This window comes from Sylvia atricapilla, chromosome 8, assembly GCF_009819655.1.
Source record: "Sylvia atricapilla isolate bSylAtr1 chromosome 8, bSylAtr1.pri, whole genome shotgun sequence".
In the NCBI taxonomy this organism is placed as follows: domain Eukaryota; kingdom Metazoa; phylum Chordata; class Aves; order Passeriformes; family Sylviidae; genus Sylvia; species Sylvia atricapilla.
This window is the reverse complement of record NC_089147.1, coordinates 18,191,721-18,218,295: the sequence shown is the minus strand read 5'-3', so window position 1 is coordinate 18,218,295 and position 26,575 is coordinate 18,191,721. Positions and strand designations below refer to the sequence as shown.

At 40.8% G+C, this 26,575-nt stretch overlaps 1 protein-coding gene across 3 annotated transcripts in view; it reads right to left on the bottom strand.

Moving 5' to 3' along the window:
* The window catches only part of ARHGAP22 (Rho GTPase activating protein 22), a 125,116-nt gene that overhangs the window by 86,184 nt on the left and 12,357 nt on the right, over nucleotides 1-26,575 (bottom strand). For all 3 annotated transcript variants that reach the window (XM_066323896.1, XM_066323897.1, XM_066323900.1), the window contains exons 2-3: nucleotides 24,450-24,649; nucleotides 20,260-20,347 (exon numbers count right to left, since the gene is read on the bottom strand). In XM_066323896.1, the coding sequence (XP_066179993.1) occupies nucleotides 20,260-20,347; nucleotides 24,450-24,649 (288 nt within the window). The remainder of the gene's footprint in view (nucleotides 1-20,259; nucleotides 20,348-24,449; nucleotides 24,650-26,575) is intronic.

Below are 26,575 nucleotides of genomic sequence, written 5' to 3'. Positions count from 1 at the left end.
ACCAATTTGAAACTTTTTTTCATAGTGAACACAAGGTGGGTCTCCCCAGGAGACCCAAACTGAGCAGGACCAATTGATGACCAGATTAAAGCAACGGAGAAGTCACAATCTTGGTTACATTGCATCACTGGAAAGCAATCTTTGTAACACTAGATTGCAAGATCCTTTTAGATCATCTGATGGGGAACACTCTCAGTATATAAAACGCCAAGAAAAAAATACAATCACACTGAAACAAGCAAGCGCAGGAAACCATCACCCACAGCACATGGCAAGCATTCTCCCAGCAGCTTCAGGTTCTAGGCTAGTGGGAGCCAACAGTAGTACAGGGTGAGGGGGAAGGAGGATTTTATTTCTAGTTCCCTTCCAATTCCTACCAGCAATCATGTCCTTCACCCAAATTCTAATTTCAGCACACAGCAATCAGCTGAACCTAACAGCCAGGGTAAAGGGACAATTCAGTGTTCCTGCCCAGGGATATGTTACTTTCCAGACAGTAGGGTAAGGGAACAGAAGGGGAGATGCGTGGGGAAGGATGACAACTCAAGCTTTCTATTCTGGCCTTAAACAAATGCAAATATCCTTAAACACTCACCCCATTTATTAAGCTTATCTCTGCTATCTGCAGATAACCTGCAGCATTCAGCCTGTAACTTCCAAGAAGTAGCAATCTCCTCATCAGTTAGTCCCATCTGTGTCTGATGTGCTAAAAGGCTATCAGAAAAAGCTGATAGGGCAAATGCAATAAGACAAAACATTGTTATCAGTACCCAGGTCCCCAGCCACACTCCTCCCACATCTGCTGAAAGTATTTTCACAGCAAAGCAAGACTTCTTGAAGCTCATGATCAAAAGGCCAATGCATCCGTAGCTTAAACCATTCCTGAAGGCCAAAAAAGCAAAGCAGCAGGGGCATTCTAAATCAGTGGCTTCTCTACATATCTTACAATTTAGAGCCATCTGAAAAGCACTGGAAAATAAGTTGACTGCTTTAATGGGGTCCATGCCAAGCACCAAGCGAATTTCAGCAGCATCATACAAAGCCAAATTTGGTCCCCAATTAAGAATACAAATGACAGCCTGGCACTTCAGGTCTTCCTTCACACTGACTGATCAGCAAGACAGGGCACGGACTTTTTACCTCATTCATCATATTAGGATCAAGAGCAAAGTTGTATTAAACTTGAGACTTGTTAAGTTTCATGCAAGCATTCCTTGTGCAATGTTCAGCCTCTGACACAGCTTAAGAGAATCAACTAAGAGATAGATGTATTCTGTTGCACAGGAGTTACTTAAAATCTATTTCCAAATAAGACAAAAGAATCCTGCAGAATCTTTAATGGGCTAGCCTTGAAAGAAGTCCTCAAAACATTTGTTAGTTTTACATACTCGATAGGGTTCCACAGGCAAAGTATATTTTAATGCAAACATAGATCACAACCGTATCAGTTCTCAGTGGCTTCATTCATGTCCGCAGGTTTACACAAATGTGCAATTCTGACACAAACATACTTTGTTCTTTCAAGCCTGAATGCAATATGCTAGCTGAAACACCCATTGTTTGTAGAAGCTCTTCCCGAAAAAGATAAATGCAATTTCACTCAAGTGAATGAGGTGACTGGATTTAAGCCAGAACTAGGACAAATGTTTTTTGATAACACCCAATTTAAGCCTCCCCTTCCTCAACAGATTAAAATCAGGAGCATATGAAAAATGCCACAGTATCCCCAATCCAAAATTCAGGGTTATTTTGCACAATTATTTTTCCTTATCCTGCCTTTAGAGGGAAATTCAGATCCATGCACCAGGTGGCACACTGACAATATGGGCACAGTCAATTCAATAATTGACTGTGAAAAGAAAAGAAAAGAAAGACTAAATATACTTTTGCCTGGTCTTTACTCCTGACAGGGAAAATTCATTTCAGTATTTATGCATCTAATATAACTGACAGTTACAGATATCACTTCAGATAAGCACACATTTCCTTTAGCTTTTATACTGCTACCCTTAGCTTTAGGAACCCTACCTTCACTTGTAAACTTCATTCTGATGCAGCTGTGATGAAAATAGCAGTCTTATACTCACCGAATTTCCACTAATGTGTTTATTTTCCTTTTGTCCCAAAACTAGAGCATGTGTGTTAGATTTCTACCATTTTCTGAATCATACTTCCAGCATAGCGACTATTGAGGGTGCTTCTTCCAAAATTTTGCATAGGAAGTAATTTTTCCCCCCTATTTTCTCAAGAATCTAACTTTAGAGGATTTTGATTACTATAAGAATTATTTTCAGCTGTCAAGAAGTCAAAGCAGTCTAGCATTCATTTTACAGACTCCAAGCATCGTAACGTTTTTGAACACTATTCTTATGAGACTGCTTTCTGCTTTGGAAAGCTACACTTCTCTTTGGGCTCACACAACATCTCTTCTTAAAGCTCTTGGATATCAACCACAAACTTTCCCCAAAACAGACAGGATGTCAGAGGCTGGTCCCAACACAAACCCATGCAGGAGCCACCCTGGAAGTAATTGAAAATCCTTAGGAGAATTACAGTAGTTTTAAGTGCCTCCTAGAGCAGTTTCTTCTAGACTACTGGGAACTCGACCCTTCCTATATCCACGTCCTTCCAAAGAACAGATAAGGAAAGATTGCCAGCTAATGCTACTGCCATGTTAACAGCTTTTCTGAAAAGAAACAACCAGTTTTCCTCCCATCAAATCCGACTTGTTAGCGGAGAAAAAAAAAAGACCCAAGGATTGTGCTTAAAGCATAAGATCACTCCCAGAGAGTTTATAAAGGTTTGATTAGTTTGCTGAGTTTTTCTGAACCACAGCAGAAGCGGTGGCACCTCCCGAGCGGACTGGCCGCCCCACAGTGCCCGGAGAGGGAGAACTCTTCGCTCGGCACTCCGCGCCGTCCCGCCGCCGCAGGGGCAGCCCAGCCCGCGCTCCCCGAGCCGCGCTCCGCCGCCACACCCGGGCCAAGGAGAGCTTCCCCGGCACAGCTCGGGGGGAGTTAGTTACCTCTGGGCTGCTCACGGCAGCCTTTGCAGGAACACAGCCCCATGGCAGGTGGCAGCGTCCCTCGCGGCCCCAGGCAGCCCGCTCCCTGCCAGGCGGGGCCGCCTCCAGCATCCCTGGCAGCGGGGCGGGCAGCCGGGCAAGGGCTCCCGAGAGGCTACACAGGGGCAGCGGCAGGTTGGTGCCCTGGAGCCTCCCCGCCTTTGTCACCCGGATTTCCAGCCGGCCTCGGGGCAGAACTCAGCGCTTCACGGCTCCCTGCCCTTTAAACCGCACTGGCTTATTAATTATAGTCGCCCCTTTGAAGGGGTGAGAGCCACCGCAGCCCGCTTTATGCGGGAGGCTCTCGGATGGCCAGAGGGCAACAGATACCCAACGTAAACCTTCAGGGTGCATAAAAAGATACCAGAAAGGCGATTTCACCTCTTGCAAAATTCTCTCAGGATAGCAGGGTCATATGGTATCCCCTCCACAATAGTAAACAACCATATATCTGAGTCTCCACAGAGATATTGAGTGTTACAGGGACCTTGCATTCTTGCAAAGGTCAGCACTGCTCTAACAATATTCAGAAGGCTTGTTTACACACTCACTTTTAATTGCATTAACCTGAGTCACCAGCCACAAAGACAAGATAAGAGTTTTGTTTTGGGATAAGGAAAGAACAACATCCCTAGAAAAGACGTTTTTTGGATCTCTGATCATTCTGTGCTTGTTCTCTAGACCCTGCAGCACTTCAATTAATGCAGCAGAGACCCTGCTTATTGAAGCTCCACGGTCCAAGTGCAGCAATGCCCTAAGCACTGCAGAAGAGTCGCTGTTTGTTTCATACACCAGCTCACAGGCAAACTGGCTGCCTTTGCAAAGCTTGCATCAAACTTAGGACTTGGATGTCACAAGAAAGTGATGGAATGATAAAGTTTTTTCCAGGCTGGATACTGCAGAAAAATATACTCTTTGATAGCAGTTTGCAATGCATAAAAATAACAGTTTGGGTGGGAGAGGAGGAAGCTAGACAAACAGAGGTTTGGGGGAGGTAACAAGGAGCTACATCTTTCAATACAGTTAAAATACCAGAAACAGCCTAAACCCAAGACCTGGTGACAATCTGCAACTCCAACTCCCAGTACATATATCTCAGCCTCTTGAGCTTGAAATAAAGTTTTTCAGAAAGCATTCCCAGGAGAGAAAATGAATAACGTAAAGGGTAGATGCCTACCAGGTCTCAAATCACTGGGGAAAAAGACTGCAATAATGTTCTACAGAGAGGCAGAGAGGTCCTTCTGCAGAGTATTCAGCTGTTAACTGCACACTTGAGCAATCCCAGAGTATGAGCATTCATTAGTTAGCACAAAAAAGCCAAAACAAAACCAAATCCCACACAGGATAGAAAGATGGACAGGGCAGAAAAACTTTCCCACCACCACCAAACATACTAGAGGAAATTGAAGATATTCCTGCAAGAGAACTGAAGGAAATCCAGTATTTTGGCTTTGCTGGTATCAACTTGTTCCTCTTGGATAGATGTGTGAGAATTCATCTCAGTAGTTTTGTTGAGCCTCTGAATTTGTCAGACAGTGCCAATAGCTGACAGCTGCTTGGAAATCCACCTCTTGTGCTAAGCGCTCCCTTGCCCTTGTAAAGCAGCAGATACTTCCCTTTCTTCTTGGCTAGAGAGTGATCTGACCTCAGGGAAGAGGCACGTAAACCACCTGCTTGAGGGGCTGGACAATCTCCTGGCAACACTCCTCCTTTTCATTCTAAAGCAAATTCCAGGCAACCCCCAGCAGGGGCAAGTTTTCCAAGTTCTGGAAAAGCCGAAGTGTTTACTAATGGCACTGTCAGAGCACTGATAGATAAAACAGATGGAAAAAGCATCCTCCTCTCCAGTTGTTGCAGCCTGGCAGCCAAGTCAGTTCCATGGGGAAAGGTACTAGATGCTGTATGTCAAACTTCCCAGACTACCTAGAAGTTACTGAAATTAGAGTATTTAGAAAGTGTTAAGACTATTATGTACATCACTTGATATGGACAGACAGAGGCTGATGTGGGGCTAGGCACACATGCTTGGTTCAGACTGTCTGACAGCTTCAACAAAGCATTTCAAGAATTTTCTCTCTTTTTTTTTGGTTTCTCTTACTGAAACATTACAGTTTTAAACTCTCCTTAATTTCACATAATATTTGGAAAATTGACAAGAAGTTAATTTTACCTTTTGATTATGTGACATTACCTAAAGGAATTAAATGGTCCCAGATAAAAATAACTGAGAGTCATTTACTGCAATAACCATCACCATGTATTTAAAATAACAATCTTCAGGTGCATTCATTGCAAGAGGAAGGCAGAGCCTCTGATATTCTCACCACTATATATTCTCACCACTGGTAGTGTGACACTACCCAAAAGCATCACTGTACAAAATAGAGCTAAAGAACACCTAATCCTGTCACAGTACAGCTAGTAACGACCCCACATACAAAATCCTTCCCCCACTTTTGCTCCAGATGGCAAAAAATTACAGTGAAGGTCAGCAATAAAATAAGCCAATATTGACAGCTTTTAGAAAGCCATCCAAAGCTTGCATGTAAATGAACCATCCATGCATTGATTTTCACAGCAAAAAACAAATTTCATCCAAAACAAAGCAGTTCTTCAACACTAGCTCATTAAACAAAGATTCATTTAAGAAAAATCTTCAATGTATTTCTCACCTTGATATATATTTGCCTCAGTCTTGAATGTGAAAAAACTGAAAGAGACCACATTCAGAAAAGACTAAACCCTCAGGGAAAAAAATTATAGCTAAAGAGTTGTTAATTGAAAATTCAATTAAAAAAGTGTGAGTGAAAATGTAATTAAACGAAGACCCCTAATATCTAGTAAACTAAAGCACTATAACCACTACCGCCTCTTTCATAACCTGAAAAATCCATATAAATAATATAATACAGGACATTCATGCTCTACATACCTTCAGTGCACTTTGCAGTTCATTTGTCATTTTAACTGCAGAGGGCACTCATTAAGTTTCCTAAAATTTAAGCCAATATGTGTCTGTAGTCAAACATACTGCCAGTCCAAATCCTGGGAGACAGAATGGGCAAGGGGGGGATCGGGCCAGCAGAGTACATCCATACAAACCAGATACCATTCTTTGGTGGGGAGAGGAGTGGAACAGTCAAAATTAAAACAAAACAAAAACATTTTGAGATAACTGAGGAATGTTTGGGAGATGCAGAAGTCAGATGTCTAGATCCGTCATCCCATGGGAAATTCAAGATTCTTTAATGTCTAAACCACACTTATTTTCTCCTTTGAATGCAGTCAGGCCCAGGCAGATCATCTTAGCAGTGACCTAATGAAGGTAAGAGTGCAGAACTGCCACTGAAATATTTTGCCTAAATAAAGGCAACTCCAGAAACTCTCATCCTAGACCCTAACATGTTGATTGATTGATTGCTACAGGTACAAGGTCTAACACAATCTGAAGGGTTGGAAGGCTCAACACAAGATTAATATATTAAAGATACCCAAACCTGCCTGGATCAAATAAAATTGAGATTTTATATATAATTTTTAATGTTATATAAAATGCATTTGTATTTATACACAACAAAAATCTCAAGTAGGTATTAGCCTATTTATGCAATAAGAAAGGTGGATGTGCTTGCACTTTTCCAGCAACAAAATCCACTTACACTGCAGTATGGTTCTTTTGAGACTAATTTCTCTTAATACATGTACATCAGTCTGTATAGCAGGAGCTGTTCAAGGCGGGATTTCTGTAATTCTTAACTTGACCTTTTAGACCCAGAGTTAACCATGCACATCTTCTCTTTAAACAGCACACACCAGATTTAGACCAGGGTTCACAAAATCAGGAGCCTAGAGTTCAATGGCTAAATTTGGGGTTCAAATACTAAACCATCAGGCTGATCTTCCAAAAATTCCAAGGACTTAACAAATCCCTGTAAAATGAACTGGTGTAGTAGGAGTGTTCTAATATTTTTTTGAATAACACATCTACTTTACACATTTATTTCTCCAGCCATAGCTCTTGGCTCCACCATCTGAAATTCTTGATTTTAAGTTTGCATTCTCTGTCATTTCTTAAGAAATGCAGTAGTGTATTGCTTGCCACTGAAAATGAAAGCCTGCTGCTAAACACTGCTCTGTGAATAATGAACTTTTGTATTTCTGGACAACACTAAATGTTGCGAAGCCAGAGGTAAAAAGATTTCAGTTGCAGTTAAGCCAACCACTTATATTCTGGGTGAAAAAAGATTCTAACCAATAAAATCTAAAAAAATTGCAGGATGGCAGAGCAATATGTTATTCTAGTTCAATGATTCATTCCAGACATGACAGAGTACTAGTGGCTGAAGGTATTTATTAATAATTTATTTACTAAGAGACAAATGGTTTTCATTATTGCCAACTATGCCAGAGTTACATCTCTAGAACTGGGCAAGCATTCATTTTGCAAGCTTTTTTAGACATAAGGCCAGGATTGCATAGCTTTGGGGATTTTCCTCCCCATTTGCTCCTCCTCAAAAGGCACAAACTTGTCTGAAGAACACAAATGTTAACACCACCTTGCATCATAACTATTAAACAGGTGAACTGAGCTTCACAGAAAATGGACCTAAGCCACCCAGTGTGAAACATGCTCTTGTGAAAACCCCACAATTTATACTAATGCCTGTGCTCAAAACCTTGAAAGAATGTGTTAGAATTTTCAAGCTTGGCCAACAAAAGCTTGTTTTTTCTGCTCTGTAAAATTATTTATACTATGGGTTTTTTTTTCCATAACAATTAAATAATCTGTAAGGGCAAATTACAGGCTTCCTCTTCAAAAATTAAAGCCTTTGTAAAATGAAAAGTTACTTTCTAAGTCAGATTCAGCACAGATTATTCCCAGGATTTCCAAAATACATGGTGAAGCAAGTAGAAGTGGCTTGCCAGGTCACATGGAAACACTCTATGACTCTCCACAAATTTCCCAATAGCCACCGGATTCAGAAGAAAGAAAAGACTATTCTGACAATGTAATAACAGAGGTAGAAGAATACATTACAACCAGTCTTAATTCATATATATCTAAATACTCTAACTCCCTTAAAGACCTACTACATTTCTTGTAAGAGCCTGAAACTACAAAGTGAATTTTCTAGCCTAGTATTTATTAATAAAATGACATGCTACCTCCCCTAAGGCTTTTTTCCTGTGAGAGCAGAGCTCTCACCCTTTCAAACCCCAATCTCCATCATCCCCTTCCCTCCAAATATACACTTCTAGTATGTTTAATATAAACTGCAAAAGAAATGTTTTTGAAAACTCCAGTTCTCTGGGCTCCTAAGACTCTGAAAAATAACCTGCTGAGAGAAGAATTAGACCTTCATAATTTAAAGGAACAATTTATAGTTAATCTATTCTTCACAGAAGACATTAGCAAAGAAACATGAGTTCAATGTAGATACATCACCAGGCTGTATGAAAGACAGCATGAAAGTACACATTTTATGTTCACAGGTTGCCTTGCCCCAAATGTTTTAAAATGCATTCCTGTTAACCAGGTTAGGCTAAGTTTACAATGGAGCACAGCTCTGTTAAGAAAAGCCTCACAGCTTAAAAAAGAAAAAAAAAAGAAAGGATCAAATGTCACCTGTTCTGTCAGGAATAACATTCCAAAACATCTGCCCTTGTCCTATTGAAGAGTTTCTAGTCCAGAAAGAGTCAAAAGATAGTGAGTTTATTAAAAGTTCTTCTGATTTGACTACATCCATTGCTTTGTCTTCTCCCTCCAATCACTGTAATTCCAAGAGAAATGCAGTCATACCATTTGACACTCCTATGACAATTTTCATTGGCATTGGACATTTTTTTATATTAATGGCCATATTTTACGAGATTCACAGGTGTCCACCCTCTTTGCTTTTTCTTTCAAATAATGACTCTGAAGCCTAAAACACTTGTGAAGTGAGAGAAGGAATTCCTTGAATTCTGATGATTTCAAAAAATTAAAGAATGTTAGGTGCAAGCATCCACAAATGAGGAAAGCTTGATTGGAAATTCCAATACAGCTTTAGCCACACTGTGGTAGAGCTTACATCCCCAGGTTTTTGCTTTGAGGACATTAGCAAGCTCTTGGGCCTCTGGCGTTGAGCATCGACAGAACACAAAAAAATCCCTGAATAGTCAAGGCATACACATGGATAAAGTCCCCTTTTGCAACTGGTTGTGGCAAAGCTGACACTGTTACAGTTCCATTTTTGTCGGCAGAAGGGCAGTGTTGACTGGCACAGCTCTCAGCAGCAGGTAGGCACACTGGCCAACACCAGCAATTCCTGCCTGGCACTGCCATGGATGCACGGCTGCTCTTGTACACTCCACACCAGTTTGGAGCCCAAAGGGGAAGATCAGCTAAGCACACAGATTTTAAGAAGCAGTTTTACTGCAAATACCTGAAGGCATCTTGCTGCCCTTAGCACTTTAAACTGTTGTAAAAGGAACCCTTTCCTAACAGATCCCAGTGTACACAGAGAGCAGACAGCCTACTATAATGTATGCAAGCTTTTGCACTTATTAACTTCAAAGAATCCTTGCTTCTAGAAGAGAGAAGAGGATCTCCTTTGGCTCAGAGAGACAACTCTTCACTGACTGCAGAACTTAGAGCTAATGGCATAAAGGTCTGAGCTTGATAAAAAATACCTGGACTCCTATAGCCCCAGATGTCTCGCTGAAGGTGATTAAGAAATAACTCCTTATGTGTAGCTTAGTATTTTCATTCAAGTTACCAAGACCAAAGCAGAACCCTGTGCTGATGTTGCCATTAAAACTGAAGGCAGAACTGTGCTTTCCAAGAGGAAACAGCTGTAACCTTAAAACACTACTAAGGGAGAACACTGAATTTCTTCTCACTGGTCCTCCTCAATCCTTATGTATCTCCTTCAGTAAGACAGTCACCCTACAGGCCCACAGCCATAATTATGACACATTCCACAGACCTCCATCAGCTTCAGAACCAGGGCTGAGGTGATAATATTTCTCTTACCAAGCATAATCATAAGCACAATATTTCGATTTGTACTAACTTCCTCTATTCTCTGCTGCGATGTGTTTGTGTCGCAGAGCTAACTAAAGGTACGATGCCTAGTTTCATATTATATTAGCAGTATTAGCAACACATGACACTTATGATTTGTGCCTGAGACCTATAAAGGACACAGGGAAAGAAACAGGCAGCTGACACCTGGTCTATCCACTCAAAGTGGACCAGAATTAATTTAATCTGGAAAATATCTTCTGCTGAATCCTTCCAGAAGGCATAATTTTGAGTCTCTGATTCATATACAAACCACATGCTGTAAAAGCAGAGCCTTCATGGTCTCTGTGGAGCAGAAGGATTCTCACACAATAGTGATCTTTGCAGACACAGATCTCTTTGGGTTAATAAAAGTAACTGGTCTCCTCATTACACCATTATGCCAGTACAGGCCCTCTTTTGCCACAATTACTCTGGAACAGAATTACTAATGTAGACAAGGCTCATCATCTCTTAAGTTAGAAGTTCCCAGAGTTGCTTATAAATCTTCATACTAAAATACACAACCCAAAGTTCAGCGAAGCACCACAGTTTGCACAATTATCCTTCAATGCAAATAGTACATGGTCAGTTGCAACAGTCTTTCCCCATTGTCTTACACATGCTCCCTTTTAACACTGTATACTTTTGATTTCACAGCTGTTTTCTTTGTTATCTCAAATTCCTCCTGCCTCTTCCAAGTTTTCATGTCTGTCTGACAGTTGGTGGTTAAAAACAAATCCCAGAGCTAATAACAGTGCTTTAGGAGTGCAGGATGATGCATAACATCTTTGATATCACATGGAAACATGGGTATCAACATCCTAAGTGGACTTCACTTAGATGAGCAGTGGACTCTGGCTAAGATTTAAAGGCAGACTTTGAAAGAATGTGCCTTTACAGGCTTCTGCACCTGCTAGAACAGAGAGAGAAGACACAAACTTCGGTAAAGTAAACATTTAAAGTCTGTCAAAACAAAAGGCTCTATAATGACCAATGACCTGAACTTTGGCTTCTTAAGGAAGAAATTACATTCCTTTCAATTAGAGTGCTTGAAAAAAATTAGGAATATTAAGCTCATCAGAATGTACTACACTGTACAGACCACAGCCCTGACCCCAGCTGCCTCACTGCCTTTAGAGAACAGTACCTTGAGCAGAGCCCCTGTGATGAGCACTGTAGAGACACTGTGAAGCTTATCATGAACTTTAGGGAATGAAGTTGTTGTAATGCTAGTAAATTCAACAAAGATTTGCCACATTGCCATAAGTGTACTCAGTACTCACGCATTTCCCACAGTGAAACTGTACCTGGATAACGAGCACAGGGAGTTAAATCCATTCCCAATAAAAAAAACAAACACCACCTCCCCTCCACCTAAAAAATGAAACCACAAAAAACCCAAAACAAAAAACACCCCCTGCATGTTCTTAAACTGGATGTAAGGCTTAAGTGTTACACCACAGGCAATACATCCTTGTCATATTTCCTCCTCCTCATGAAGTTCAAAAAGACCAGAGCAAGCAGGTTCTCACTGATAGCACACTAATTATCCCTAAAGCATTTCAGACAAATACAGGAGGGGTTGCCTGTGAACCCTCTCTCACAGGTGTTTGACAGCAGGCCAGCTGCAACTTCAAACTGGTTACTATTGCATTCATAAACACCCCTGATAGCAGCTTCTCAGTTACATTCTCTTTTGGATTCTGGACCAGCACATTACCAGCTGTGTTTCCCTTTCCCCCACACACTTTTTGTGGGCCTTGTAAAAAGAACCTGCATTTTAACTTTCTTACCTTTGCTTCCCAGAATGACTTCCACATGGTATTTCCAAGTCACTGAATTCTACTGAGAAGTTAAGGAACAATGCTAACAGGTACCTCAAAAATGTGAGTGATGCTGCCTTACAGGATTGTCAGTATCATAAAACAGAATCACAGAATCATTAGGGTAGGAAAAGACCTCCAAGATTGAGTCCAAGCTTTGACTGAATGTCACAATGTCAACTAAACCATAGCATTAAGTGCCATATCCAGTCTTTTCTTGAACACTTCCAGGGACAGTGACTTCACCACCTCCCTGGGCAGCCACTTTCAGTGAATAAATTCTTCCTAATGTCTGCCCTAAACCTCCCTTGGCACAGCTTGAGGTCTTTTCCTCTTGTCTTTATTTCACTCCTGCTAGAATTTAGTGTGCTGTGACATCGCCATACATCATGTGTCTTATTTTACCTCATCATGCTAACCTAATAGAGTACTTTATTAGCCTCAGGGATCCCAGATATTGCATAGGTCTTGTGGAGAATTCATCCATAGTTATTTATTGCAAATGGGAACGCAGCTGTTTCTGGGGCTGAACAAAACCCGTAACAGCAGCAACAGAGCACAAGAGCTGTAAAACATCACTGAAGACTTGATTTCTGACAAACTAGCAAGAAATATAGAGATGGTACTATGTAACTGATCATGCTGACAATTTGATAAGCATCTCTCTATGTAACAAAGCTGTACTTTCACCAGAATACTTAAAAAATCCCTCCACTAATTACACATCTTAGTACTTAATATATTATCCTCAAGGCAAAATATTCAATAGCAGAACTCACTCTGGAAGGTCTCAGCAGGAAGTATTCAAAATCTTACCTAATTTGCACTGAAAAATCAACCTGAGGGGATCAAATCATGCCACATACATTTCTGCTACAATGTGCCATCATGCTACAAAGCCATATTTCTATACCAAAAGGGCAACCTATATAAAATGCTATATTTGTCTCTCAAGAATACAATGGGTTAAGGAAGACTGCTCAAAACCAGTCAGAGGTTACACTTTAATGATCTGCACTAGCAGAAAGCCCTACTCATGAAGCTTCTTAAGTCTCATGCTCCTTGCACAGCAGGCCTCACACAATTGCAATTGAAGTTTAAAAACCATCATTCTTGTTGAAAGCCAGCACATGCATTAAAGACAGCTAGGTGCTACTGATCAGGGATCAAATGCAGATCTTCTCCTGCAATAAAAATCCCAGGACAGCAGAACACATGTATGGTATTGCAGCCCATTTCCAGTTCTACTTTCAACTGCCCATGGCCCCAGAGCACTGAACGATGGAGACCATACAACTTGAAGTAGATCAAACATTTCTAATGAAACAAAGACAGGATCTTGTTTATTTAATGAAGCAGGATCATTACCTGCCAAATACAAACATAAGCCTTGGGCATTCCATATGCCAGGGGAAAAAAGAAAACTAAGCAAAAAGCAATTTACAGGCTGCAGGTGCCTCCTGATGCCCTTCAAGATGTTTTAAACTGATAATGTAAGGTGAGCCAAAACATTAACTATCAGAGAGCCTCATATCCCTCAGGGGAAAAGAGGAGCCTAACAACCTTTCTGCACAAAACTCTGGATGGAGTCTGAAGACCTTCACCTGCAATGAGTCATCACCTTAAGTAGGCAGAAGTGGATTGGTCAAGCCGTAGGGATACAGCACTGGGCTGAACACAAGACTCTGGAAATCAGCAAGGTTACATGAATTGAGAGCAAAGTCCAGTCCTTTTTTCTTCCACACTCTCTTTTCATAAGAATTCCGTGACATGATACAGTCAAGCATTCAGGGAAAGTACAGATCAGAAAATCAGTAAGCAGAGAAGCCTTGCTCACAGAAGATTTGAGCTGCTAGCTTTTATTTGCACGAGAGAAATGAGGGCCTCCATTATTCAGGTAACAGTCTGTAAACTTGAATCCATTTGTAAGACAAGCCTAGAAATCCTGGGAGTTGATTGATACTTCTGTTGACACTAAAGGAAGTTATCAAGGTCTGGATGGGCCTTGAAAAAAGGATGAAAGCTATTTTTTCAGTTCAGTAAAAGAATCTCAGCAGAATTAGGAAAGGACTAATCCCAAGGAAGGCAGTCAGTACCTTCTGGAAAATGCCAAGTCATCAAAGCTGCAAAATTTTGGAGATGCATATTTTGAAAAATAAGTTTAGCAGGTTTAGACTGGGAGAAGGGGAAAACAGTCACACAGATGCCACTAAGTCACACATAAGCACTGGATCAGTATGTTAACCTGAAACAGTGGAGACCTACATCCAAGTGTACCCACAGAGTCATTACTGTATGCATCTCTACAGAACATTTCTGCCCTTCTATAACAGTTTTAAGATCAAAACATGATTCAAATTGGTAAACAACTTGAACTAGAATGTTTTCAAAGGCTGTTGATTTTGGCATCAGAGACAGCAGCTGTATATTGTGAATACATGGAGTGTGTTCAATATAGACTATTACAGAATCACAGAATATTCTGAGTTGAAGGGACCCACAAGGATCATCAAATCCAGCTTTTAAGGGAACGACCCATACAGGCATCAAGCCCACAACCCTGGCATCATTAGCACCACACTCTAACCAACTGAGCAAATACACAGAAATGTATTCAATACTGTATTCTGCCCACAGAGCACAGGCTGATAGTTATTCACAGGCTGGGCAAAGACCTTGTTAGGGAACTCTTGCTTGCTGATTTGCCTTGAGGGGACACGAAGGAACAAAACAGAGTAGCTCTGAGAGGAGGAACTCACGCTCCGGGGATTCAAGACGTGCCATCACCGATAGCAAGAGCGCAAGCAGAAGATGAAAGAACCAGCACCATCTAGTGCTCAGGAGAGACGGAGCAGGCAGCACACAGAACGGACCAACACTTCCCGGGCACAGAGGGCCAGGATACACAATTGCAAGGAGACTCAAATTGCACTTGAGCATAAAAAGATACTGCAGCTGAGAAAAGGCAAGCTGATATACCCGTCACCATCTAAGTGTTAAAAAGTTATAACCTTAAAGTTCTCTACTCAAGATAAAAGAGAATAATACGAAACAGTTTCCAGACTATGACTGCAAAAGGAAGCATACATTATCATTCTGGGCGCTCCTTTGGAAAGACAATTTAGAAAAGACATTTATTGCTTCTCACCCTTCAATAAATGGAAAAAAAAAAACCTGTCTCACGGGCCAAGAGACAGTTATGTTTTTTTACTGGCATACAACTGCACACTCTCAGTTATGCTCCAGACATCTAGAACTAATAAACACAGAACTGACAGGCCCCTCCACTGCAAAACCAAGACCACCAATCTTCTTGTCCAGGTCAATGCAATGCCATGGATATGGTAACATCCACAGCTCTCTCTTGCTAAGTGTTTCCAGAACGCACTGATGCAACTACACTGTCTTAAACTTTCTAGTAGGACCCCATATTACTTTATTTTGCTGCCATTTCCCTAGTCAATATGGTGGATGGAAAATCACAGAAATTTAAATATACCTCTCAGATATCAACATCATCACATATTCAGATATGCACAGTTAGTTTTCAGCTATAGACTTCAGGAGAAAACTTAATTACCAATGGCAAACTCAGGATCCCACTGTTAATTGGAATTGCAATTTGCATTGAATAATAGAGAACATGGAATGATTTTCAATGTATGAATTTATAATTTCTCCTCCAGGTATTTTTATTACACACCATCTCAACAGGAACTGAGATAAAAAGGACACCAAAATAGCTTAATTGGTGTCAATCACCTGGGATGCAGAAGTACACCACAGATCAGACTGCTCTGTGGGAATCATTCCACCTACTGGCACAAGAGAAACAAGCTGCCATTCCAATTTCTCTGTCAGATACTGTCAACAACACAAAAGGGACCCCTACAAACAAGTAAACAGCAATTATTGTTCCTGTGAGAATTAGGACTCCTACCTTCTTATTTTGCCTTTCCTGATTTTCCTTCTTGTTATATAGCACATCCAAGGCCGTGAAGTAGCTTCAACATAAACCCTGCACAAAGTTTCTTCATGAGGCATTTTATTTTGCCCCAGCCTAACTTATATTCAATGCAAGTCCCTTTTGTAAGGACAAGTTGCCTATATTGAATTAAGTCTTTATAACTAACTGAAAGACGACACCATAGAGAACTGACTTCTAAAATTTTTCAAAATAACCTTTGGCATGTAAATCAAGATTAGGAAATGATCCTTGCTCTGGATAAGTCTGCAAAAAAGACCAAGGTAACAATTATGAAGAGGACTGAACTGCCTCACTGAAGAGAGGGCTGATGCTAACTCAACTGGAGAACAAAAAAACCCGTGAAGGTGCAGTTCTCATCACCTCAGTTGAATTGATCTGAAGTCCAACTGGTTTGAGAACTTTTTTTTCTGTCATAAGAGCTGAAATGAAAGTTATTATTAAACATATGGAAACAAGAACAACCCCTTCAGCAGCTGTTTCCAATGAAAAAATTAAACTAATTATGCAACTGCACTCCTATTCTCACAGAAAGTCTCAGCTAAGAGTAGTCACTGTTCACCTTGGCAGGAAGCACTGTGGCAAGAAACAGGAGCTAGCTATCATCAGTGATACAGGGAGACATCAAGATGTGTACCATGACTACCTCCTAACTTCTGAACCTTTTCACCACTCCCCTCCTTGATTCTAAAAAACTGACTGTATCAGGAAATTCTTTGTCTGCGGAGGAGCTTGAGTATCTCATAGTGCTGCAAAACTTGGGAATGAAACTAGGTAGACCACTTGCCACAAGACATTAAAACACTGATTTCCTAAAAGGTGTGGCTTCAGGAACACTTAAGTCATCGACATTCCTTAAGACTTTCTCAAAGCTTGATCCCTGTGGCTTCTTACAAGCTGCATTACACCACTCCAAAACGCACTGCAACCCCAGGTCAACACTAAGTCGTTCTGTTGCCCCTAGCAACAACAGATGCTGTCTTTGTTGCCAGATTTGGACTCCTCTCCCTAGCAACATAGATCACTTCCATACATAAATACCAGCTGCTGTGGAATTATCACCCCAAATGGTACAACATTTGCACCTAACCTCACACTATCCTCATAATTTTACAAAAACATGCCCCACCACCTGCTAATGTGGACTGGAGTATGAGAGCAACTTGCACCCACAGCTTACTCCACCATTCCACTTTGAACTATGATGAAGGGAACCATGAATGGATTCAAAAGGGTCCAGAAATTTACATAGTTTCCCCAAAAAGGAATACAGAGAATATATTTCAGGAAGTCCTGTCACCAGATCTAACACTGGTTTGACTGTAGAACTGTTCTGCAGCCTCTCATGTCCCCAGTTAACCCTTCTCCCAGCTGCCCTATACAGCTTAGAAATGAACTTGATGAAACATGAATAATACACAATGCCCATCATTAGTTCTTGTTACTCAGCAGAAAATCAATACATGCTCTGTTACAGCACAGGACATGCTGTTACTCTAGTCCCTGCACTCTGAGGGAACAGCTCCCACAGCCAAACTTAGCACAGCCTGCAGCAGAGGAAAGGTGGCAAGATCTCAGCAGCAGTTTCACAACAAGGACACTGAATGCTTTAGCTATTAATCCCAAAATAGTGGTTTGGAGATAACTAGTAGCACTTTGGAACTAGCACCAGACTGTGGAACTCTGGACATTTCTCAGACCTCAGCCTCTTCTCTTTGTCAGATAAGCTGGTATCAGCTGTGGGTACGTTTTAGGAATGTTACTCTCCATTCTTAATTTTCTTAGGTAAAGCTCTGATGCTTACTAGCACAGTAAAATCCCAATCTACACTTACAGCTATTGAATGTACTTGTATTTAAAAAATCCCCAACTTAGCTAAGACAACCTAAAAAAATAATTCTTACCCCTATAGAAATTGTAGAGTCCTAGCTTATAGTGGGATAAATGAAACACAATTAGGCAGAAATGTGATCATGGCCATATATCCAACACAGGGAAAGATGTGCAGTGATGGGAATTAAAGATCTGGGTCCTGCAAGATCATTTGTGCTGCCCTTCCTATCTGGCATCTGTTTCAGAGCTGTTCGCTATGTGGGTGTTCTGCAGGCTGGCAGCCACGCAGAACACGGTCATTTCAGAACACAAATGCAAAAAAAGAAAAGGCATTTATGCCAAAACCAGCACAGAATAAATGTACTGTGAGCAAAATGGGGAGCTCTTCGGGCCACATTCTCCAGTGACGTCTGTGTCAACCACGTCCTGTATTGACTGGCTATTTATAGTGCTTTTCAATACTTACTATCCATGTAGCAACTAGCTACAAATGGGATCTAGCTGCAAAAGTTAGGGAAAACATCTTCATTTTGCAGACAAGTCAGTGGTACACTAAGACTGACTCATTTTTCCAGGGAACATAGAATAGTGTGATGTCAAAACTCCAGACTGAACACAAATATCCTGGGATCCAGAACCATGCTACACAGTGCCATTTTTTCCCACCTTTCTAAATAGCCCTTTTCAACTAGCCGCACGGTCCTGCTTTACCAACTCACCTGAAGCAACAGCTACCTGCAGTTTAGGACAATTCTTTTGCAGGCTACAGTAATATAACCTGTTAGGCTGGACAACTAGTCCAAAATTACTGTTTTGCCATCTGGAATCAGAAGAAATTCAAACCTGCAGGAAACTCAATCAAGCGTGTCTGTGGCTCAGTTAATTATTTCAGATTGCTGCCAGAACACATGGGCTCATTCAGAATCACAGCAACCCAATTTCTTTCACGTTGCAGGTCCACAGTCCTTCTGCAACAATATGGGTTAGATGTGTCACATTCAGACCAGCAATGAATGCCAATTCCTTGGAGATCCTCCATACAGGCAACATTTGGGCCCAATGCCCTGCTGTTTGTGGGCCTCTTCCTATGAGGGCATGGTGCAGCATAAGGGAGGAAAAAAAGGCATTAACAGACAGTGCACAGTGATAAGTTAGAGGAAAAAAAAAATAATCTCCTCTCCCCAGGTAGCTTCCTGTGTGTCAAACAGAATTCTGTGGCTAAGGTATTGCAAAACACTGCCTGATGGTGTAGTTGAAAACTTTACAGCACCACCTGCTCTTGCTCTGCCTGATACTGTTTCAAGAAGGGTGTGCAAAAAAGGCATTTTAAGCCAGCCTAACAGGGTGGTAAGAAAAAGACCCCCAAAGAGTAAAAACACACCTGATTCCACAGCAATAACATTCAAATGCAGGGGCAAGTGCTCATTTTTTTTTTTAAATCCATTAAAAAAACAAGAGGCAGCTTAAAGCAACTACTCTTATCTATGCTACTGACAACACCAATGCTGTGGGGAGAGACAATGCTCAGCAGCACAGACAGGTAGTCTATGCAGGACAAGCTGGCAGTGAAGTGAAGCATGACTGAGTCAGTGCACACACTCACATAAATTTTAGCACAATCACATTTGTCTGCCTCTTCCTTTCTAGGAACTTGGTCTTCAGGTACTGGGAGATAGATGAACTGGCTCAGCCCTCCTCCCAGTAACACTGCAGCAGTGCAAGAAGTTTTTCCCCTCTGTGGATCCTGCGACCTGAAACTACCTCCAAAATACACTGCATTCAAACCCATGCACAGGGATGGTCATCTCCCAAATACCATCAGAAGTAAATCAACTGAATTCAGTTGCTCCTATACTGCAACAGGGAACTTAATTCAAAATCTATCCTGGAGATACCTGGAGATAACTCTGTCCACAGCAAGCATTTATATGAGAGCAAAAATGACTGCAAAAGTTTTACATTAATACTACAGTGACAGAGCATTAGATTTTCTACCCAAAAAAATTTCAAACTCTCTTCCATGCTAGGTCATCTATTTTCTCAAACCTTTCATCCAAAAAGGAAGCTTTTTGAAGCTTTTTGTCTGCCCTCCCACCCACCTCCCAAAATAGCTAGTATACATGAAAGAAATTGCATCCAGAGACTGCATGTCCCTTTTCCATAAGTTCTGGGCTGTGTTCTGTGCCTGTTTCTCCCGGAACAACCATAAGAATGCATCCATTTGAGAGATCACACAACACTCCAAGCGAAGAGCCCTCTCCAAACAGGAAAGTCAAGGAGCATGATGCATCTCAACTGCTATAAAATGAAAAAGAGGTACCACAGCAGCACTTATATACAGAACAAAGAACACCATGTAGTCAAGTCCCATTTCTCGGTCTCACTAGATAATCCTGCCAGTGTATCAGAACATTCAGGAGTGATCAGTACAAGTAAATTATCATTAGTGACAACTGATGGGAATGATGTGATGTTACAGTGAAAGCACAGAAAAATGCTGCCATACCTGGAGTAATTTCAAAGAGATGTTTCCCTGGTTCATCAGGATTAGGTGGCAGCTCGTTCACCTGACTGCCTTGCAGTAGTATCAAACCCTGTAATGGACACAAATATTAGTGAAAAGGGAAAGGCCACTAAAAGAGTAAGGAGAAGATGATAAAATATAGTACAGTAAATTGAAGTCCTGCTTATCTAATGATCCCAACACCTTTCCACAGTTCTGAGCAAGAAAAGATTTGAGCTGGCCATCCACCTGCTTCACTGTCCTTTCTCTCACACTGGACACTGTTGGTTAAAGGCTGTTTCCTCTGGAACAACACTACTCTGAGCAGAAGTGATTCTCCTTGGTTTCCATAACTAATTATCCCTTGCAAAAGTTTAATCTCACATTACATCTACTCTTCCTACACCCTTGAATTTCTGGTTGCAGCATGCAGTTGAATAAAATGGCCGATTTTCCAGAGATCTTCAGTACACCAAAGTTCCCATGAAGATACTGGAAAAGAGCAGCTAATTCAGGTTTGCAATACAATGGACTACCTTTTAATCCAAAAGACTACAGCTTCCCTAGAAAAATACCTGAGCCCCTTTACTTCCCAAGTTCAAATGCTGCCAGTATTCAGCTTCATTTCCACTTTGAGCCCAAGCATAATTAACACAATGTATTCCAGTTTAGGAATTCTGCACAGTTGGTGACATAGTATCTTCAAAGTGAACAAAATCCTTTTAATCTATGGAAAAGATGAAAAAGACATCACAGGAAGCTCTTGTCCAGTAACATGAGTGAAACAAACATTCAGTCACTGATATTTTAAAGGGATTCCCACTAACATTCTTCAGGACATATGCCCATTCAGACAGACAAAATACAGTAAGAACTGAGACTCTCAAGTGTTAAGACATGGAAAGAGTAACAATCAGCAGTTCCCACTCCTGCACTGAACTGCCCAGGAATGCAAACGGGATCCAATGTATCTTTTTTTGGTGAACAGAAAATGAAGAAAGTTGTCCCAGTCAGGTTTTTCACACATATCTCCAGTTGATGAGAATGTAGCTAACCTGTACTGAATGTGTACTAACCTGGCAACAACCAAATACAACACACACTGGACCACCATAACACTGGTAATCAAAACAAACTCTAGTTATGCTATTTGGCAGCTTCCAGATCCACATAAAATGGAGTAATAAAATTAGAGTCTCATGAGACAGGCAATCCAGAATTTCAACTAACAGAACACAATTCATCGTAAGACCTTTGCAACCTTCTCTACAAAACAATGAAGCCAGATGTGTTAGTTTTCATTGCCACTATTCAGTATAACTTCCATGGCTTTGCTCCTCAGGAAGATATCCTCCCTCAAATGCTTTGTTCAGCAGTGTCAAGGCTCAGCTCCCATCCCCTGCCTAGTGTAAGGGCAAGGTTGTAGAAGGACACTGTGTAGGACGGCACTTAGCAAAGTCCATGCTGAGTGGCTTCTCAAGAACAGTTGTAAAATTTAAAATTGAGGTAAAATAAGTCAACACAACAAGATAAGCCTTCAGCACCCTTACCTCTCAATCCTGTTGCCCTGCAATTTGACTCTGAGGTTCACTGAAATTAGAAGATAAACTGAAGACATACCAGAGATAACAGGAAAACATAGGAAAGACAACTTGACAAAAATGCAGATGCATCTGAAATTATTCCAAATGGTATTGAAAAGTATTGTATAAAACATAATCTTTAGAGTCCAGTGGCCAGAACACATTCTGGAAAATTATGCTGTTTTCTAAAGTGCAAAATTCAAGCCCACTGCAGATGCATTAAAACCTTTTATCATGTCAAGTCAATACTAAAGGAAGGATTAATGAATTAATTGCATAGTGGCTTCTGTTTCCCTGGAAATTGGGGAGGGGTACATTCTCTCTTCTTTCCTGGGAATAGAAACAAGCCCAAAGCTACTTTAAAAACCCACACATATTGATAGAGTCAGCAGGAGCATCAAAAACTCTTTGCAGGTCAGTCCTCCCATCCCCCAGTCCTCATGGGGTCAACAACAACAACCACCCAAAAAACAAAAAAACCCCAACAACAAAAAAAACACCCACAAAAAAACCCCCAAACACCTCTGCAGAAAAGCAATGGTTCTAAGTCCACCCTCTAACCTTTGGTCTCTGATGGAATGGGCTCTGCAACTGCAACTACCATGCTTTACACAAATACACACACCTACAACAGTACTCAATCCATTAACACAACAGAGTAATTGCTTTTCACTCCAGAAAGCCTGTGTGATTCTCCTGCCATTAGATTACAGCTCCACCTTTTCAGCAACATTATTAAAGGAAAAGTATCTACAGTTTCCTCTAAGAAGCTGAAAGAACAGGTTTTCATCGGCAATGAAAACAGCCAGTGCAACATCCATGAAGAAAAATACGTTGTTTCATGTTTCTCTTTTGAAACGGTGTAAATCTCATTTGACTTTATCAGGTAAACACCAAGGACACAACTCTCTTCCACAATATGTATAAATAATCAAGTGGAAGACCAATAGGAATTTCAGTAAAACTATTGATTTAGTTTTTACACACAAGCTTAAAGGCCATACTTTATAAATAAAACAAAAAGATGTAAATTGAGCATGAGTACCTCTAAGGCTGAAGGAAAATAGGGATTAATATCAATAACAACTAGTGAAAATATCTCCATGGCCTATAAAAAAGATCTCTCTACAACAAAAGGTCTCAGTTGTTTTTCTGAGATGCATGGGCACACCTGTGCCATTGGCCCTTCATTCCAAAGAGTCACAAGCAACAGCTGTCTCTAAGTCCCAAAAGTACATCTCACCTCTGGGATGCATACAATCCTAGGTGAAGTCAGATGCAAATCCTAATTTGCAACTCCTACAAGAATAGTCAGAACATTCCTGTATCATTCTATACAAAATGGCTTCCTGCAGTGATAAATGTATGGCACCATGTGCCCAGAAAGGGTCAGGGTTAAAGAAACCCTTTACAACGTGACTACTTGAGACCATTTTCTTCCTCATCATGTTCACTGACATGGTTTAGAAGTGCCCAGCTCTCCCACATGCATTGCACATGAAGATAAATTGCCTTGCTTGGAAGTGCAAAATCCAGCTGTTGCTGGCAGCATCCTGAGTAATCAAGTTACATCATCAAGTCGAAATATCTCTAGCCTTTACACAGCAGACTTTCCGTGATTATGGACCAAACCCCTGATCAGGAGAGTGCAAGATATAAGTATTAATTAAGATAAGTATTAATATAAGTATTATATAAGATATAAGTCAACATTGTCATTAATCTACCATATTTTTGTCAGGCCCACAGGGCAATATTAATTTTCACTCTCACTTTGCAATGAAATTTATGTGTGCCAGTCAAGCAGGCAGCTGCATCAAGCAGTTTAATAATTGTCTGTAATGAGTGTGTGGATGATGATGATATTACACAGGCTGACTGTCACTCTGTAATGCCTGTACTGACTCATCAGGAGCCAGCAGTACAGGGACACTGTCTGGCTCATTCAATTATGTTCCCTCTGTTCAATGACTCTGGTTAAAGGCCTAACAGTCACAACAATGACTATGTGAATTATGATGCATAATCTACTACAGCAACTAGGAAAGACCTTAGCTCAAATGCTCTGAGAGAATTTTACAGCATTAGAAAAAAATAAGAAATGCTTCATCTCCTCAGTAAGCTTTACCCCATAGCACAGCATCCACTCCCTCCCCCCCCAACTAAAGCCCATATTAGAGCCCATTCTCAGCATATAACAAAACCTACACACCCCATACACAAGCCAGCTCTAAGCAGCTGGTTCACCTCACAGCTAACAATGGATTAGTTGGGAGATAAGGTGTCCCAGCTGAGCAGGCAAGGTTAATCACCCCTGCCTCAGTAATCTGCAACTCCACAGCTCTTCTTGTCCAACTCCAGTTCTCATAGCTGACCATACTAAGATTTGGAGGTCAGCATGCCCTAGTGGGTAAGGAAACACCTTTTAACCTTTCTCCAAGCTCTACCACTTGTCTGGCAGTAAAAAAGCCTCCCTGCAACATATTGTGCCTTTGAGCCTCCTTAAGTGTGTATGGGTTTGGTGAGGACAGAAAACAACTGAAATGAGCTGTCAATCATAGCATGACACAGAAGTCACAACCATTAACTCCTGCAGTTCTCTAGTCATACCTGAGGTTTAGTTTCCTCTTCGTCCTTATAATAGAAGAGCTGATCCCCACGCAGCACAAACCACCGCTGCTGCCAATTCTTCATAATGCTCCTTTGTTTCTTTAGCCAGCCACACTTCAGCACACGTTCTTGAGGATTTGGAGAAGCTGGTCTGGAGGGAGGCCCAACTTGTTCACCCATCACCAAACTCCTTGACCGGGCTGAAAAGGAAATTACAGAATAAGTGAAACAAAGAAATAGTAGTAAGAACACTCAAAGAGGCTAAATAACTGTTCCACACTTTCTTCTCAGATACAGACAGACCTTTTTGAACAGGTACTTGTTTTTCAGGGTGCACATTCAAGTTCATGACAGGACAAACATCACCTTTTTGGTACTGCTCATGCCAGAGTGTCTAAAGAGACAACACCTCCACTGAGGCTTCACTGCTCATGACTATTCTGTATGGCAACTTTCATCCTTTCTTTCATCCTCTCTTGCATTAAGAGTACTAAAGCTTGGGGCATTTAGAACTAGTCTGGAGTAGCAGACAATGATTATATACTGCAGGCAGCAAGCCAGTCCTCCAGAATAGATAGGTTAGGTGACCTTATAGGTCTTTTCCACCTCTACTTCCTTTGGATTTATGAAGTATCTTATAATAATAGTTATTTAATATTTCATGCCATTTTTCCTTCATTAGTGCTAATATGATCCTGCTCCTTCCCATTTTCTGCATTCAGCTAACTTAAAGCACAATTGGTAACTGCCCACTTGGAACAAGGCATGAGTTTACAGGCCAGTAACAGTAAATTTATATCAAACACTGATGTCTCACATTAACACTGCACATCTTAATGTGCAATCACGAAATGTGATTAACAATCACATTTGAGCTGCAACATTAACTGTTGCAGCTAAAATCCAGGCAAGCTTCTTATCCAGGTATCCCTGATACACTCCAATTCAAACCATCACAAGAAAGGGCAAAGCAATCCTCTGCCTCTCAGAGTACAGTCTAATCCTGCCTTTTTTGGGTTCAGAGAACTAAGCATGGCCTTGACATTACCACATGATTGGTTTCTGCTCCTGGTGCCCCACCACACAGTGATGAAATTGCCAGCATTTGCCAAAGAAAGAAAAATAATGTGGACGTCATGGTGTTTGGGGAATAAAAAAGAAATAAGAAAGGAAATCAACATTTATCACATTTGCAAAATTAAAATCGATCCTATTTCTTCACTTCCATGAAGCAAACTGCAAAATAAGGAGAGGCAGATAAGGGACTTAGGCCAGATTTTTAAAGAGTCTCCTCATTGTAATCCAGTGAGGGAAATCACATTTGTGTCTGTGATAAAATCTGCTTTGACCTTTCTCATGACCTGGCCATCAGGTCATCCTGTTGTGCTTCGTAAGGAGCTATAAACCAGCACATCTACACACTAAACACTTCCATCAGCAGAAGGCAGATCTGAATGGTATCACATCCTCTCATTATCGGAAAGTCTTAGTGACACAATCTCCAGTTTTATATTTTCATATACTTTCTCCTTCCACTGTCTTAAGGATCCACTCACCTCTCCTGTAACTATCCAGCAGGCTCTCATTCTGACCCCAACAACCTTCCAGTTTTATAGACAGATGATGGCACGCATCACTTTGTTAAATTTCCAACCCAATGAAAGGCCTGTCTGAAATGCAGTATGGAATTTTTTTTCTATTTCTCCAAACTGCTGAGGTAAATCCTGCTGCTCTCAACAAAACTGTGAATAATAGGCTTTATCTCGTGGCTCAATCAAGAAAAAATAGTTTTCAAATTAAGACTATTTCATGCTGTGAGAATTTATTTTATTTTGCTTTTAGTTTCACTTCAAAATTAATTAAAAAGTTGAAATGTTATAAGAAATGCTGCTGCAGCATCACAGCTTTTTCCGAATTACTCTTCTGTTAATTTTTGCCTAAAATACATTGCTGAATTTAATGTGAGCTAATATATAGCATTAGACCTACATTAGTAAAATTTACCAGCAACTTTTGGATTCTACTAAGTAACCCAGTACTCCTTTGTCCTGATTATTTTCATGTGCCAAAACAATAGTAAAAAAAAATTCTTAATACAGAGTTCACTTAAAATCAGGCTTTGATGT